This window comes from Dromaius novaehollandiae, chromosome 12 (assembly GCF_036370855.1).
Source record: "Dromaius novaehollandiae isolate bDroNov1 chromosome 12, bDroNov1.hap1, whole genome shotgun sequence".
In the NCBI taxonomy this organism is placed as follows: domain Eukaryota; kingdom Metazoa; phylum Chordata; class Aves; order Casuariiformes; family Dromaiidae; genus Dromaius; species Dromaius novaehollandiae.
Genome location: NC_088109.1, coordinates 15,691,914 through 15,708,976, shown reverse-complemented (window position 1 = coordinate 15,708,976; position 17,063 = coordinate 15,691,914). Strand labels below are relative to the sequence as shown.

The window sequence follows — 17,063 nt, the reverse complement described above, 5'->3', positions numbered from 1 at the left end:
CGGGACAGCGGGGGCGCCGAGCGAGGCGGGCCGCGGCGGCGGACCGCGGCCCCGGGGCTCCCGGCGGGGGCCGCGCGGCTCCGCGCCGGGCGAGGCGAATCTGCTGCCCGGAATCACAGGCGGCGCCGCCCGGCCAATGAGCGCCGCGCACCGGCGCCCCCGCGGCCTCCGCAGCGCCGCGGCCGCCGGGGCCTCCGGGACCCCCGGAACCTCTGGGGCCTCCGGGGCCGACGCACCGCCGGGGCCTTTGGGGCTTTCGGGGCCTCCGGGACCCGCGCACTGCCGGGGCCTCTGGGGCCTCCGGGCGGCCCGGGACCCCCCACCCCGCCGCCGGGGCCTCCGGGACCTCCCCACCCCGAGACCCCCCGGCCCCTCCTCGGTCCCGGCCCCCCCGCTCCCCGCAGCCCCTGCCCCCGCCCCCCGGTCCCCCCGTGCCCCCCCCAGACAGCGCAGCAGTCCCGGTTGGAGCAGTTTATTTACAGGGGTTGATGCTGGTACAGCCGGGGCAGCCCCGGCCCGCGCCCGCGCCCGCCGCCGCCCCCCCCCCCCCCCCGTTAGCCCTGTGGGCAGGGGAGCGGCGCGGGGGCGGGACGGGGCCCCCCGGGGCTGCCCGCGCGGCCCCGGTGCCTGGCGGGAGACGCGGCGCGGGGGGAGCAAGCGGGCCGGGACCGGCCCCGGGGTGCGGGAGCCCTGGCTCGCATCAAAGCGCCTCAGCCACCGCCTTGTCTCTGCCCATGCTGCTGGGAAAGGGGGGGGCTTCTCCCCGGCAGCCCCGAGCGCGGGGGGTTCACGGGACCGGCCCCTGCGGCGGGCACCCCACTCGTTCCTCTGCCCCATCCCAGCGCGCCGCGGCTGCTGCCGGCTGCGTGGGGAGGTGGGTCGGGGATGGGGACGGGGACGTGGATGTGGCCCCACGGCAGGAGGGGGTGAGTCTGGCCCAAGCCGAGCAGGGGCTCCCACGCCCGGGTGACATGCTGGGTGCGACCCGCTGTCCGAGCAAGAGCAGCCCCAGCAGCCGCGTTTCTGTGCCCTGGTCTTGGCGCCCAGCCAGGCCGGTTCGTGTCCCAGGGGAGAGGAAGGGTCACGCGTGGCTGCGCCGCGCCGTGCCAGAGGAGCGCCCCGCGGGCGGGCACCGAAGCCGGTGCTGCTTGGGGGCAGCTGGCTCGCTGGCACCAGCGCTGGGGCTCGCGGGCTGCCCGGAGGCGCTACTGCGGGCCGGCCTGGCGGGGCTTGATGTCCCGCGTCTTCATGTAGGACAGCAGCTGCTCGGGGATCTCGGCCAGCACGTCCTTGGCCAGGCGGGCCATGCTCAGCACCTGGTTCCCCGAGTGGTCCACGTAGTCCCGAAACGGCACGAACTGCGGGAGCGGAGAGCGGGCGCTGGGAGCCGGGCCGCCGTGGGCACGGCGTGTGTCCGGCCCCTCTGGTGCGGCTCCCCGCCGGCCCTCACCTGGACGATGTCCCTCTCGGCGTAGCGGCCCCGGGAGGAGACCCGCACCTCGTCGCCGTCCAGCTCCTCCATGGCTGGTGATGACAGCACCGTTGAGCACCCCAGGCGGACGCTGTGCCCTGGCCTCATGCCCTCCCCAGCTCACCCAGCGCTTGCGAGCCCCGACTAACCTTCAAACTCGGCCGGCCCCACTCCCACGATGATGATGGACATCGGCAGGGCAGAAGCCTGAGGAGCAACAGCAGAGTCACCATGGCGCAGCTCCTTGCGCCAGTTCCCTGCCACCGGCCGCGTCCCCAGCAACCGGGTAGGGCTGCGCAGGCGGCATCAGAGCCGGCCGCTGCACATGGCCACAGGCCCCTTGGGCCAGCCTGGCCGCGGCACGAGGGGCATCCGGCACGCTCACACTGACGATGGCCTCCTTGGTCTGCAGCATGTCAGAGATGACACCATCAGTGATGATGAGGAGGACGTGGTACTGGGAGCCGTCGGTGACCTGGGCAGCCGTGCTGCGGGGACAGAGATGTGGTTCCCCTCCACTGGCGCCGCGGGGCACCCGCAGGCCCTGGGCGCCGGCACGGCGCGGCGCTCACCCGGCCACCTGGTTGATGACAGGTGCAAAGTTGGTGGGCCCGTAGAGCTGCACGGTGCGCAGGCTCTGCAGGTAGGACTCGAGGACACCGTCGATGCCAGCGCAGCTGGGGTTCTCCACGTTGTTGTTCTGCGGGGATGGCACGGCACGGCACCGGCGCTCGGGGCGGCCGTGGCTCCCGGCCCAGCCCCTCGCTGCCCCACGACGGGTGCCCCATGTGCTGCCCTGCTCCCCGACGTCCCCCCTGCACCCTCTGCCCAGGCTGCTGTGCGGCCATGGAGCTGCACCCACCCCACACAGGGCCAGCCCTGCCCCATGGCAGCGAGGTCTGGTCTTACCCCCAGCCCTGCCCCATGGCGGGGAGGTCCATGCTGTCCCCTCACCCTGCCCCATAGCGGGGAGGTCCATGCTCTCCCCTCGCCCTGCCCCATGATGGGGAGGTGCGGGCCCCCCCTGCCCCCCGGCGCACCAGGGGGAACTGGTGGGAGATCTTGCCGTCGGGCGGGAGCTTGGCGCCGAAGCCGTAGGCGGGGAAGAGCTTGTCGCTGTCGTAGTCCTGGATGATCTCGCCGACGGCCTTCAGCGCCAGGGCGTAGGCGCTCAGCTGGTAGGGGCTCGCGTAGTGCAGCGAGGTGGGCTGCGACGGCAGCCCTGCGGCACAGCGCTGTCGGCACCCGCCCCCGGCCGCCCCCCGCCAGCCCCCCGGCGCCCGGCCCGCCCTGCGGAGCCACGCTCACCGTTGGAGGCCGTGAAGTCGATGGCAACGGTGAAGTTCAGCTGCGTCCTTGGGGGCAAGCACGGGATGCTGCCGGCCCCACGGCGCCAGGACCCCGTCGTCCGCCCCCAGCCCCCCGCCGCCCCCCCGCTCACCCGCCGCGGATGTAGTCGACGAAGGTGAACTCGGACTCCACGGAGAAGGAGAGCAGCGTGACCTGCGGGCAGAGTGGGCTGAGCACGGCCCCGCACCACCCGCCACCCCGCTGCTCCCGGCCCCACTCACGGTGCCCGAGTTGACGTATTTCTTCTTCTTGCACTTCTTGCGGGGGTTGAGCACCTGCGGGCGCCGGGGGGGGGTGAGGGCCACGGCACCCCTGGACCCGCCGCCGGCCCCGGCTGCCCCGGCCCTACCTCGTACACCGTGAACTGGCTCTGGGCTCGCGACAGCTCCCGGTAGCTGGTGGCGAACTCGCCGATGAAGTCGTGGCTGCGGGGCGAGCGCGGCGTGGGCCAGGAGCCCCAGGGCCGGCGGGGCGCTGCGCTTCCAGCAGGGCTGCCCCGTCCACCCGGCCTCACCTCCCGTCCCGGTCCCAGTCGTACACGTCGATCTTCACCGTCCTGGAAGGCAAAGGCACCGGCTGGGGCGGCCCCGGGCTGGGGGCACCCCGCGAGCCCCCCACCCCACGGCAGCCCCCTGTGCCGCGGCGGCAGCCGCCCCAGCTGCTGGCTTCTCAGGGAGGAGGGGAGCAGGGAAATTTGGGTCACGGCAGGGCCCGTGGGGAGGGGGGAGGGATGCCTTTACGTAATTTGGGCTGCGAGAGAGGAAGAAACCCGTCGAGCTCCCGGCTCAGAGCGCCCTGCCACACCGGGTCTGCCTGCAAGGGAGCCGCTCGCGCCCTGCCCCAGCCCCGCGGCTGCCCCATTGCCCCGGCCCCACGGCTGCCCCCTTGCCCCCGCCCACCTGTCGTAGTCGCCGTTGCAGAGGGCTCGCACGGGGATGGTGAAGGGCTGCCACACGGGGTTCAGCGTGTTCTTCACCACCTCCGTCTTGTGGCAGATGGTGAAGCTGCGGGGACGGGACGGGTCAGGGCGTCAGGGCGCGCTGGGCCGGCCCGCGGCACCATGCCCAGCCCCGGCGGCCGCCGGGCCCCGCGCTCACGTGCCGTCCTCGTTGCTGCGGTAGAAGACGAGGAAGGGGTCCGATTTGCCGAAGAAGTCCTTCTTGTCCAGCTTGTTGGCGCACAGCTGCATCGTGATGATGTCCTGGGGACGGGGCTGTCACTGCGGGCCGGCTCCCTGGCCCGTGCCGTGGGCACCCAGCCTGGCCGATCCCCCGTGGGTGCCCCCACGCCATCCCCGGCGCTCACCCGGCAGTTGCTCAGCTCCTCCGCCAGCAGCAGGATGGTCCCGCACCGCTTCCCCGGGACGCCCCTGGGGCGAGAGCGGCGGCTCAGCGCGGCACGGCGACGGCGGGGGGGGCCCAAGCGGGGCGGACGGCACCCGTGGGACCCCTCCGGGCGGGCCGGCGGGGCGTCACTCACGTGAGGGCTCGCTCCAGGCGGCCCCGCCGGGACCCGATCACCTCGCCCAGCGCCACGAACGCCTGCCCCAGGAAGTCCTGCGCCACGAGCGCGTGCTGTGAGCAATGGGCACCCGGCCCCCTGGCACCTGCCCCACACCCTCACCATCCCCGCACGACCCACAGCCCTGCCTCAGGGCCACCCCAAGTGCCCCAAACCCACCCCATGGCCCAGGAGCCACCTTGTAGCCCAGGACCCGTCCTGCACCTCCAGGGCCACCCCATGTGTCCTGGATCCATCTGGCACCCCCCAAGGACCACCCCACACCCATCAACCCATCTTGCACCTCCAGGACCCATCCCGCACCCCCAGGGCCACCCCCTGTGCCCTGGGCCCATCTGGCACCCCCAAGGACCACCCTACACCCCTGAACCCACATGGCCACTCCATGCCCCCAAGGCCGCACCACATACCATGGACCATCCTGGACCCATCTTGCACCCCTAGAGCTGCTCCGTGAGTCCTGCACCCATGCTTCACCCCCAGGGCCACCCTGGACCCATCCTGCACCCCCAGAGCCACCCTGCACCCCTGGACCCACCCTGTGTCCCCTGGGCCACCCATGTACCGCTGGCCATCCTGCACCCCCCAAAGCCACTCCACAAGCCCTGGACCCATCCTGCACCCCCAGAGCCACCCTGCACCCCTGGACCCACCCTGTGTCCCCTGGGCCACCCATGTACCGTTGGCCATCCTGCACCCCCCAAAGCCACTCCACAAGCCCTGGACACATCCTGCACCCCCAGAGCCACCCTGCACCCCTGGACCCACCCTGTGTCCCCAGGGCCACCCCATACCCCCAAAGCCACCTCACGTGGTCTGGACCCATCCAGCACCCCCAGGAGCACCCTGACCCACCCCACACCCCCCAGGAGGGCCCGGCGCGAGGCCGGCACCTACCTTCTGCCCATCCCGGTGCGGCACGGAGAGGCCAAGAGCGGGTCAGAGCCCCCAGGGAGACAGGATCCACACCGGGGTGCCCGCCCCTGCCCTCCAACCCCCCAGCAGCCACGCTGCTCGCCCCTGTGCCCGGGGCCAGCCGGCGGTGGCATGGGCCGCGCTCACCTGCTTGTAGATGGCGCAGCTCTTGGAGTCCACGTTGTAGCTGGCGGCGGGGAGAGGGGAGCGTGAGGGCCCCGCGGCGCCCCTGGCCCCACCGCTGAGCCCCCGGCACCGCCGCGGCCGTGTGCCGCTACTCACACGTCAAAGCGCAGGTTCTGCTTCTCCTCGAAGTAGTAATCGAGGACGAACTTGCGGACGAAGTCGGGGTTCAAGGTGTTGTCGATCACCTCGGTGCGCCCGAACTGGGGGGAGAGGGGTGAGGGCGGCCCCGACCCCCGCACCCCCCTGGGGTCCCCCCCTCGCCACAGCTGCCCCTGGTGCTAATCCTGGTGCGGGGATTAGCGGCGGGGGGATCATTAGCGTGGAAGCGGGAGGCCATATGGGCTCGTTTAACTGAGCCGGGGATTAGCCAGGAGCTGCCGGGGGGCACCGGGGGCTGCACGGGGCCAGGGGCTCGGGTGGGCTGGGAGCTGGACGGGTGGGGGACCAGGCGAGGGGGCCGCGCTCACCTCCTTCCACTCGCTGCTCCCAGCTCCCTGCACGAACAGGACCACCACTGCGGGGAGAGGAGTCAAGTGGTGCCGTGCCGTGTCCTGCCGCGCTGCCCGCAGCCCCGGCCACCTACCTGGGTCAGACTTGGAGAAGGTGTCCATGTCCAGCAGGTTCCTGGGGAGACAGAGCCAGGCGTGAGGCTCCTGCTGGCCCAGCTGCCGCAGGCAGAGCGGGAGCAGCATTGGTGGGAGCTGCAGGCGCCCGCCCCGGCAGCTGCCCCATGGACAGCGTGGGGCTCAGCCCCACAGTTGGACGCTGTCCCCCTCCACGGCCTCTCTCCCCACGGACCCCAGTGGCCCTGGCAGTGGCAAGCCGCCCCTCCTTGCCCAGCAGGGATGGGAGCAGGTTGACCCCTCGGGCAGCCTCAGTTTTGTTGCGTCTCTCTGCCGTCCCCTCTGCCAGACGCGGCTCCTTCGGCCTCGCGGGGGACCCCCGGGCCGATCCCCAGCCGAGGCTTCCCTGCACCCAGGGGAGCTGCTGGCCATGCAGAGGCCTCGCGGCGCCATGACCGCAGCCCTCGGCGCTTCCGGGGCTCAGCGGGCGCCCGCGGGGTGGCTGGGCGCAGGCGGGCTCACCCAGCAGCCGGGAGCGCGGGGAGCATCGGCTCCAGCTCTGACAGTGATTGAACATGACAGAGAGCCCATTTAGAGGAGCAAATTTTCCCCGGCGCAGTCGGTAATGGCTGAGCGCCCGTCGCGCCCCGGCAGCGGGAGCACCGCTAATGGGGAGAGGCGCGTGAGCGAGAAGAAAGCAGGCGCTTCGAGGGTCTGGGCAGCCCACGCCGCTCCGCACCCCGCGGCCCCGGAGCAGCAGCATCCAGAGCACTTTGATCGCTGCGGTTCGCGTGCTTCGACACCAGAAAGTGCCGGGGGCCGCGACCAGCTCCGCCGGGACCTCCCTGCACCCCGGGGCCGCAGTGGAGGCTGCCGGGACGTGGCCATGGTCTGTCCAGCTCCCCCATCCCTGGCAGGGCAGGGCCGGGGTGCAGGGGGGAGCCCCCGCGGGCTCTGCCAGCAGCCCGGGACAGGGCTCACACCAGCCTGGCTGGGACGCAGCCCTTGGCTCCCTCCAGGAGTGCTCCTCGGACACCCCTGCCCAGAGATGCCAGCGGCCAGGACAGGAGCCCCTGTGGGCTTTGCACAGGGGCCACCGTGGCTTTGCCACCGCATGGGGCTGGCAGCGAGGGAGGGCAGCAGCCGCAGGGAGGGGGCACAGCAGCCCCCAGTGAGGGGTGCTGAGCTGGGCGCCCAGCAGGGCAGGGCAGGGGCCCTCTGGCACAGCTGGATCCACATCTGTCCCCTCCCTGGGGAGACACAGTCTGGCCATGGCCACAGAGCCGGCAGGGGCCGGAGTTTGCAGGTGGGGGCACGTCAGAGCTGCTCAGACGCCCTGGGGACACTGAGTGGTGCAAAGTGCAGGGCGCTGCGGGGTGCCGGCAACAGCCCCCCGTGTCCCGGGCACAGGGCACGGGAGGGGGCTGCTCGCGCTGGCCCACGCTCCCGGGCCGCCACGGCACCTGCGGGCAGGACGGTCCCCAGCCCTGGGCAGCGAGGACAGCGGCTCTCTGCAGGGCTATTTTTAACCACCAACAGATTCATTCGGCAGCCACCGGCTGGCCCTGCAGACCCCCCGGGAGCAACAGCTCCCCGTGCCCCCGGCCCGGCCCCGCTGCCCCGGCCGGTCCCGGCCCCGCTGCCCGACGCCCGGGCAGCCCGAGCAGGGCAAAGCCAGAGCGGCCCGACGCCGGCCAGCACCGCCGCCTTGCAGCCCGCTGCATCGCCCCGAGCGCGGCCGTCCGGTGCCCCGAGCGCCCCAGGAGCTGGGCGCCAGGGCAGCAGCTCCCGCCGGGCACCGCCAGCAGCCGCGCGGGCTGCGGCGGCCCCGGGGGGCACCAGCTCCCCTCGCCGCCTTCCCGGGCCGGGGGCGCCGGGCGCCCGCAGCGAGGCCGGCGCCGAGCGGGCGAAGCAGCGGCAGCCCGTCCCCCCGGGGACCGAGGGCAGCAGCGCACGGGAGCGGGTCCACGTGCGGTCGGCACCCACCCGCGCCGGCACCCCCGCGCCCGGCCCCCGCCCGGCCCCCGCCCGGCGCTCACCGGCAGGACACGGTGAGCTCCACCTTGGTGCCCGGGACGCTGCCGGGCGCCGGCTCCAGCGCTCCCGGAGACGCCATCCCCGCGCGGGCGCCGCCGCTGCTCCGCGCCGCCGCCTCCCGCGCCGCGCCGCCGAGGCGGGCGCGCCGGGGGCGGGCACGGGCGCGGGCACGGCGGCCCCGGCCCCGCCGGCAGCGCCGCCCCGGGCCCCGCCCGCCTCGGGCGGCCCGGCCCCGGCCCCGGCCGCGGCTCCGGCGGGGGCTCAGCCCCGGCCGCGGCTCCCGACCCCGCCGGGGGTCCCGTCGGGGGCAGCGCCGGCCGCGGCTCCCGGCCCGCCGGGGGTCCCGTCCTGGGCTGCGGCCCCGGCCCGCCGGGAGCCCCGTCCGGAGGCGCGGGCTGAGCCCGGCTCCCGGCGCGGAGCTATTTCGGTGCCGCCGCTCCCGGAGCGTGGGCCGGGCTATTTATAGCTCCCGGCGCCCCCGCCGGAGCAGCTCCCGGCGCCTCCGCTGCGGCTCCCCCCGGCGCCACCGCCCCGGCTTCCCGCGCCCCCCGCCCGCAGCCCAGACACGAGGCAGGCAGCGGGGACAGCACAGATGTCTTTACTGCACGGATTTGTTGGAGCCGGCGGCCCCCGGCGCAGCCCGGGCAAGGGCGGCCACGACCGGGCGCCCAGCGCAGGAGGCCGCGGGTGCCGGAGCCACGCAAGGACCGGGGCCCCAGCTCGGCCACGGGGATGTGTCGGGTCCCGGGTGTCCGTCTGCGGGTCCAGGAGGGCCGCGCTCAGAGCGTGCTGCTGCCTCTCAGTCCCACGCCCCGCACGAACTGCTCGAGGAGGCCGCCGATGGCGCCCGAGGGGCTGGGGGGCACGGCCTTCAGGCCGATGGTTCGGCTGTAGCTGGCCAGAAAGGCAGAACGCACTTCCTCCAGGCGGGACTCGCGGTCGCTTGCCGTCACCAGCCTAGGAGACAGAAGGTGAAGGTCAGCAACTTCGGCCACAGCCACGGCCTCCTCTCCTCCAGCCCCAGCTCCTGCTCCCTCCCCAGGGCTGGAGGACGCACCCGGGGCAAGGGCCTGGCCTCTGCCCCAGCACAGGGCGGCAGCAGCAGCACGCAGAGCCGGCTCCGGCAGCAAGCGCTGCTCGCCCGCAGGCAGTGCCAGCCCCCCAGCACCCAGGCGGCAGTGCCTTTGCCTCCCTCTCCGGGATCTCCTCCTTCAACACCACCCATTTCTCCTACCATGATCCTTCGCAGGATGTGGTTCCTATAGAAAGCACTGCTTTTGCCAAGCCTGCGCTGGCTGACGTCAGCCCCCCGTGCCAGCTCTCCCCCTTTTCACATAGTGTTTCCAGATGGAGTCTAGCCACATGTGTGCTGTCTGGACAGTTGCTTCCAACCTCTTTGCAATCCTCCCTCGCTGCCAGCACACCACTGCCCCAGGCCTTGCCCACCTTGCACCCAGCTGGGCTAGCAGAGACACCTCTGGGGACCTGGGACCCGTCTGGCTAAGTGAGAGGAGGCAGACAAGGTGACAAAAGCCCCAAGGAGCTCCAGCCATGGAAAGAGGAGAGCCGGGTGACGTTTTACTTCTGTTCCATGGCAAGGCTGCTCTGTGCAAGCAGGAGCGCTGCACGCAGAGTAGGGCATGGCTTCCCCAAGGGCCTGCTCTCCTCTCCATCTGATCTATGCACCTGGTTAGGGGTGGGGGAAGAGAGAGGAGAGAACAGAGTATTTCAGATGACAGCGCGGCAGAAAGCAAGACCACGGTTCCAAGGCATCTGCTCTGAGTGCTCGGGCCTGAACCCGTCCTTGCTGTGTGTCTCCACAACACGTCAGTGGCTCCCAGAGAGCGTAAGGCACTCCTCAAAGGTCACTCCAAGGGCACAGTGCAAACCTTCCCATAAAGGATTCTCTTTAATCTCTCCAGTGCCTGGGCTGGCTATAAACTGGCACAGCTAATTTGAATAGAAGTGTTAACCACCCACAGCCAACAGCTTCAGTCCGGAAACAGCAGCAAGAGGATATGGTGGGAAGCCTATAAACAGCAAGCGATGCTGAGGCAGCCAACCGGGCCGCTGTTTACAGTGTCTGATAATGAAGAGAAGCCAGAGGGCAAAGTAAAAAGGCAACATATCAAAACACATGAAAAGATGCTTTTTGGCAACCTAATTAGAATGTGGAACTCGCAGACCTGCTAACATTAAGAAACAGGCTATATCAAAGCAGAACTTACTTGCACCCAGAGTTCAATAATCTTAAATGTCACGTGCAGAGAGGTAAGGTAGGGTGTGTATCAGGCTTAGGTCCTGCGCCTTTTGGCTTTCACACCTGTTTACAAATGTGGATTCTTTATGTAGACTCTTAGCTTTCTCTACTTAAGGTAACTTAAAGAACTTAAGATACTTAAGGAACTTGCACTCAAGGATGCAGGTTCAAGCAGCAGACCACTGCCAGCTGCCACAGAGAAGCCCTGCAGACCAACTGCACTGCTTCAGCCAACAGTTCAAACAGCAAAGCAGGTTGTGGCTGTGCCTCTTTGCCCTGCTACATATCCCAGAGCCTGCATGCTCCAGTCTTCAACTAGAGGTACAGGATGAGATGCGACTGTCACAGCCCAAGATCCAAGTAAATCCTGACAAGCCCCACACAAGCATGAGGAAGTAGGGTGTGAAAAGCATACCTTCATCGCAAACCGCCACCAATTCATGAGATGTAAAGTAGGAACCTAAACGGAATTTTATTTCCAAGAGCTCATACTGTTCTGGGCTGCAACAAATTAGGATAAAACCATCGTGGGCTCCTAAAAAAACAGCTGATGTGCAGCAGAGAGAATCCAAGCCCTGGGACAGGCTCAAAGCAATATCCTCAGTAACTCTTCATCTTGGAGGCACTTCCAAAACATCAGCCTGGTCCCAGCACCTGCAGTCGAGCAGTCCCCAGCCCAAGAGCATAGGACCACACAGTTTCAGTGAAGATCTGTCTAGGGCAAAGCATTCTTAGCGCCTGCTCCGCGCCCAAGGGAGTGCAGAACCTCCCTCTGAAGCTGGCTGTCCCAAGCAGCTAGACTCCAAATTGCGAGAGCCTACATTTGGCACAGAGTGATCCCAGATGTGACTGGCAAATTTCTTTGCTAAATCCCTGATCCAGATCCAATGTTATCAGAGTACACTAGCTCAACTTTAAATCACATTTCTCTCTACTGATTTCCCTACTCTGACATTAGATTGAAATCCAAGAAGTGCAGCAGTGGACTCCCTGGCAATCAGTGGCCACCAGCACAGCAAGGTTCAAGGGATGGTAAAGCGGTCACTACTTCAGACATCTGTTCTTTGGTCCCCTTCTCAGCGTGCTTCCTGTTCTGCTCCCTCAACATAACCAAACAACTGCAAGAGGAGTGCGGCGTGTTCTCGTGAAAGGAGAAGATGAGCGTTGTGTTGTCAGGAGCTCCCAACAAGGCCACATCAGACATTCCTCGTGATTCTTCTATCTGCTAATTCATGGGTCTCATCATTTCACCATAACGTGGGAGTGGCTGCTCCGGTTCTGCTCAGCAGGACAGCAAACAGCCACGTAAGAAGTCGAGCCAGGCCAGCTAGCTTGTCTCGCAGGAGATATTTGTTTTTGCATCTCCTGCCCTCTGCCTCCAAAGCACATACTCGGATCTCGGTAAATTCAGCAGCACATCTCGAGAGCAGTTAGCTAGCGGCAGCACCCGATCTGCCATTTCACAGTTTCTTGACTGAAAGTTTGCAGCCTGGAGGCACAAGGCAAGGTTCTCCTCTAACTGCAATTAAAGCACATCTCCTGTCTTTCAAGTTTCCACAGAGGTGACTTCCTATTTGGGAAGGAACATTTGCCTCCCGGCTATTTTACACAGCAGCCCCTGCCACACGCAGCAGGGTGCAGGGTCTGTGCTGCTCCGCGCTGCCCGGACACGGCAGCTGCAAATGATGCCGCAGTCAGGCAAAGGCAGGGGTGACAGAATGACAGCCCCGCTCTTACTGCAGCACGGATCTGAACCCAGCAGGGAGATGGAGGTGAGCAAGATCCACAAGCAAGAGAGACCGGCTAATGAAGTCTTGTCCTGGCAAGTATGCACCCCCAAATTCAGTAAGTTATGCCCAAATTCAGTGTCTTCAGGGAGGAAAGACCCTTTCCTACAGAAAGCAAAGTGCCCTCCCTCCCCATCATTAAGCAGAGAAAATGTTGGTTTCTCTCAGAGCTCAGGGTAACCGAAGAGCACTCAATGACAGCATTTGTGGGTGGAAAGCATCAAGGCAGGGAAGACGGGACAGCTTGTTATGGGCTCCCAGGTGTCTCCAGAAGTGCCAAAGTTCCAGTGCCCGCAGCCAGCTGCGAGACCCAAGGAGAGATCCTGCATTTGAGACACTTACAGGCAAGTGCTAGGGAACTCATCCGGGAAGCTGCAAGGGAGAGAGGCGTCTGCACTCAGGATTGCCTGCTCCCGAATACTGCCACACCCTGTCACCATCTGCCAGCTGCCAAAGTCTGTGGAAACGGAAGATCCGGGCAGAGAATGGTCCGCCGATCTGGGGCAGAGAGAGAGGGAGACGGTGCAATCAGTCAGGTCATTCAGCCACACGCCTTTCACTAACGCCGGTGCCAGGGACACGCTGGGCTGACTGCCAGCAGCATCTGTGCCAGCAGCTTTGACACTCTGGGACCGGGGTGCAACATGCAGTTCTGGCTCGGCCCCAAGCCAAACCTTTCCTTTGAAAGGGAGCAGAAAGCCAAGCTGGCTGGAGCTGATGAAGCAGAAAGAGTCCACCGTGAGCTGGACAGGACAAAGCTAGCGAGAAGCAGATGGCCATGCAGAACTGTGAAACTCGTTAGCAAGATGCAACAGCATGTCCTGCCCCAAATCCCTCACAAATGTGGATGCAGCACTGTTTGAGGGGTATCCACCAGTTGCCTGCTTCAGCTCTTAGCACATAGCAGTGCAATGGTAAGGCCTGACAAAGAATCAAGGTAGTGACTTGGTTGGCAGTGGGGAAGATTTAGAGATCCTTGGTGCTGCAGCCATTAGAAAGCAGATCACTCCTGCGGCATTAACAGCAGTTCTGAACAGAGCAAGTCACTGCTCCAGATGTCCCCAGGGCACCCACCCACCACAGCATCTGCAGACTTTTGTACTCCTGCACAGGAAGAATGGACTGTGTCAGAAGCCAGGTGGTAAAACATCTTTAGGACAGGAAAAATAGCCTAGGGAAGGACAGTTGTTCAATGCAGGCAGCCTCCCAGCAGGAAAGGAAGCAGCAGTAAATCGGATGTGTGAATCTGAGGAGGCCCTCAAAAATCTCAGAGGAGAGGGCACAATCACTTGAGATAAACCCAGAGCTCCCGGGTGCCCAGGGAGCAAGTAATTATTGTGCCCTGCTGCACAGCAAAGTGTACGTAGCTGGAAGCACAGCCTGTGGCTGAGCTACTCAATTACACACTATCCAGATCTTCTAGATAATTTATCTGAGATCTGCTGGGCAGAAGGCAGTGCACTAGCTCCAGCTCTGCTGGGCCAGGTACTTGCATGCTGTCTTCACAGCTAAGAATAGCAGTGGCGCACTGCAGCTGCTCCCCAAGAGACCAGAACAGCAAGAAATACAGGATTTCCCACAGCAATAAGGACCTCAGCAAGACTGGAATGGGGGGCCAGGGGAAATCTACTTGCAATCTAGATCTAAACCCAAGTCTGCCACTTAAGTAGTCTAACCAATATGTCCAAATTTGAGAAGTCTGAAACACGGTCCTGAGCTGGACGGACAGCAGAGAATGGGAAATCAGAGAGCTCGCTATATATTAGTTTTCCATCATGGTCCTGATGCTCCTGCAGCTGCAGTATGCAGGTAACACCACTGTCAAGTTCAGGCTCTGGAAGGGCATCGAAGCAGAAAATGGGAAGAGCAGAGCTTCACCTGCCCTGCATAGCTCTTGTTCTGTGCCTGCTAGATGAACTGCAGAGTGAGGTTCAGAAAGGCACTGAGTGTTAAGCATTACTAAAGAGAACTCCTTCTTGCAGAAAGATGGATTTTCTAGAACATATAACACTGCAGTAAGAACTCATACAGGCATTTCCTATCTTGAAAATGGGACTGCAGCACATACTGTTAGAAAGACCTTCTAGAGATCAGACCTTTCTTGGGATACACACGGAATTTGTAAAGGAAACAGAGCAGCAGTTCAGCGACATCTACCCCTTTCCCTGCTGCATCTGGCAAATGAAACAGAGGAAATCTGCATGAAGGAGGACACCAGGCAGAGCATTTCGGCCCAGAGCACAGAGCCGTGCTGGAAACGCAGTGGGAACAGTGCAGGAAGCCAAGGAGAAGCATACAAGGACTAGAAGAACATCACTTGGGTGCAGCAAGCAGAGGGAAGAGGAGGATGTCATGTCCTTGAGAAAACAGCAGAGCCAGACAGGAAAAATGACAGTGCCTTAGTTACATGCTGGGTAACAAGAATTTGAGCTAAAGCAGTCAAGAGGTCTGTAGGCAATGGGCTTGGGCAGAAGGCATGTAGATGGGGACATGTCGCTGTCAGAGAAGAAACAAGTTGTCGAACAGAGCACTGGGTTGGGGCAAAGCAGAAATAAAGGTTTTGAAGAGGGTGAGTCTGGAATGGCAGAGACAGGCCAAGGAGAACTACAGCAGTGAAGATGAAGAGAACTGAACAGAGCTCTGCAGGGCTTGTGAAGGGGCATGTAACAGCAGCAGCAGCCTGCATAGACTCTGACCACACGGCGAGCAGAGGAGCAAGACATGATCCAGGCCACCAGGGACAACAAAAAAAAGCACTTTGCTTGGTTGGTCCATGTCTGGCCCTGAAGAAAGGGCAATGTTCCCAGGCTCCCCATCTCTCTAACCCACCCCGAGAACAACGGGGAACCCCAACCCAAAGCACAGGCCCAAGAGATTGCCTGACCGAATCCATCAGTACAGAATTGCCACACGGCATGCGCTGCTCTATCCTCTCCTTCAGGCTGGTCCAGACAGCTAAGAACTGGTCAAATTACATCTAACCTAATAGCACAGGAGTCTAGGAGTTCAAGGAAGCCAATTCTGCCTCTCACCTCCAGGCTGCCAAATAAACACTTGCTGCCTAAGTGAATAAGCTGACCAACTCTGCAATGACTCCGGGCCATCCTTCTCCTGGTTTAGATACCTAAGTGCAGCCACCAGAACAAAGATATTGTGGCAGTCTTCCCCTCTAACTCTGATACTTTCTCAAGGGAGGCTCCTGAGGAAATGTCACAACCAAAAAGCATCTTAGCCTCTAAAGACAGCAAGAGTCAAGGCTGGGTCAGGCAGGCAGGGAGGGCACGGTGGGAAATCTTGTGCTACTGGCTGTCAGAGAGAGGCCACAGAGTTGGGACTCCAGCGAGGGTCCTGCTCAGCAGCAGTAGAGCTTCTTAAAAGCCGAGTTTGGGCTTGAGACCAAGATTAAATCTCCAAGTTGACTGCATCCCAGTGCAGTCCAGCCAATGCTAGAGGTGAAATTTTTCCTGTTACTTCTATCTGCAACCCCTGAAGGCTCTTAGTAAAGTCTTGCTGCAGAGGCCCAAAGAGAAGGCTTCAGCGAAGCTCCAGAGGAAGTTGCGGGTGCTGGGACACCCACAGTCTCCAAGCTCACAAGAACAGCTTTGCATCACGGTACAGCCGTGCAGAGGCTGGCTAGTTGTGAGGGCAGTGCAGAGGGTCTCGGGAAGCAGCTGGACTGCTACAGCAAAACTGACATGGTTGTTAGGAGAGAAAAGATATAGCAAGTCTTCAAATCAATGCCTCTGCCAAAGACATTTAATGGCAAACGGAAAGACAGAATGAAAGCAAGCTTCGAACACCCACCTCTTCAGATCCACGAGTGGGAAGAGACTCCCTCAAAAGTGCAAGATTAACAAAATTAGATTAGCAAAACAGAGATGAGCCGCAAGCTGTTCCTTCACACAAGGAAGGACCATTAGCAGGCCATAAACTGGCAACTCCTAGCCTGGAATGGTTCCTTTTAATTAGGTCAGTGCTTCCCATGCAACATGCTGCACAGAATAGAGTATTTCAGAGCACATGGACACCCGCTTACCAGAGGAGAGCCAATACAGGAGGCAGAGCAGCAATCGGGGATCCTTCCATTTCTTAATACGTAAGTGAGTCAGCTGCCAAGTGCCCAACAGCTAGGCTCACATCTTGCCCTGTTCTGCCCTCCCTCGCCTGCCATATTCCCACGTACCTGGGACTATTTGGGAAGTGGCTCAATTGCTAGCACATATTCTGTGCCTCAAATTCAAGCATTAACTATTAGCACAGCTACTAAAATTAGAAGAACCAGATGCCAGAAGAGAGGCTCAGATTTGGAGGTACTATACGCACAGACAGACTGTGGCAACCTGGTGAGGAGGGCAGTCCTTCCCACCTTTGCGTGGGAACAATTGGCAAGGAGTGCTTGGCAGTGAGCTGTACTGACAGCCCTGGCTGAATCCCAGTCAGCTACCTACACACCGGGTCAATGCTGTAATAGCTTGGGCAGGCCACAGTGCTCTGTGAGCACAACCGTTCTTGCTTGCAGTACAGCCACGTGCCAACCAGGGTCCTGGCAAGCCTGTGTTGTGGCATAATCAGTGCAACACTTCCAAAAAACATTCCTGTAAACAATTCCTTTCCTGCCGTGGTCACTGTGCCAGGCTCACTGCTGTCACATGGCAGATCCGCCTTCCAAGCCAGGTGGATATACGGAGCAAGACACGTACTGCATGCGCAGCCTTACCACAGTCAACCAAACACCCCAAAGCCAAGGGACAGCAGTTTCTCAGTCCCTCCTTGCATTCACTGCACTCCCTCCAGAACCACATCTGAACCATCTGCAGCCCTTTAAGTGAGGGAGTTCTCTGTGACTGGCAGCCAAAGCAGATCCTCCATGATTCAACTCCTGTAGATCTTGACTCTTCAGACCACAGTACTTCGGGTTTTATTTAATTGACTTAGCAAAAGCACATTCAAGCAAAGATTATCCAGCTGCTAAT

At 63.4% G+C, this 17,063-nt stretch overlaps 2 protein-coding genes across 4 annotated transcripts in view; both read right to left on the bottom strand.

The window, feature by feature from the left end:
* Nucleotides 1-456: 456 nt before the first annotated feature.
* CPNE9 (copine family member 9) lies at nt 457-8,153 on the bottom strand. The gene is made up of 20 exons (XM_064519022.1): nt 8,046-8,153; nt 6,027-6,067; nt 5,911-5,957; nt 5,540-5,643; nt 5,405-5,444; nt 4,301-4,377; nt 4,127-4,190; nt 3,919-4,022; nt 3,721-3,825; nt 3,336-3,377; nt 3,171-3,246; nt 3,043-3,096; nt 2,913-2,974; nt 2,780-2,826; nt 2,512-2,693; nt 2,044-2,171; nt 1,857-1,959; nt 1,621-1,678; nt 1,451-1,524; nt 457-1,358 (listed from the first exon to the last, which is right to left on the bottom strand). Exons 1-20 carry the CDS (start codon nt 8,120-8,122, stop codon nt 1,206-1,208), a joined length of 1,638 nt encoding a protein of 545 aa, XP_064375092.1. The 5' UTR covers nt 8,123-8,153; the 3' UTR covers nt 457-1,205.
* A 472-nt stretch (nt 8,154-8,625) lies between these two features.
* Nucleotides 8,626-17,063, bottom strand: part of MTMR14 (myotubularin related protein 14) — a 33,527-nt gene continuing 25,089 nt past the window's right edge. For 2 of the 3 annotated variants that reach the window (XM_064519020.1, XM_026093095.2), the window contains exons 18-19: nt 12,433-12,588; nt 8,626-9,000 (exon numbers count right to left, since the gene is read on the bottom strand). In XM_064519020.1, coding sequence (XP_064375090.1) covers nt 8,823-9,000; nt 12,433-12,588 — 334 coding nt within the window. In that variant the 3' untranslated portion in view covers nt 8,626-8,822. The remainder of the gene's footprint in view (nt 9,001-12,432; nt 12,589-17,063) is intronic. The other variant, XM_064519021.1, reaches the window with a different exon arrangement.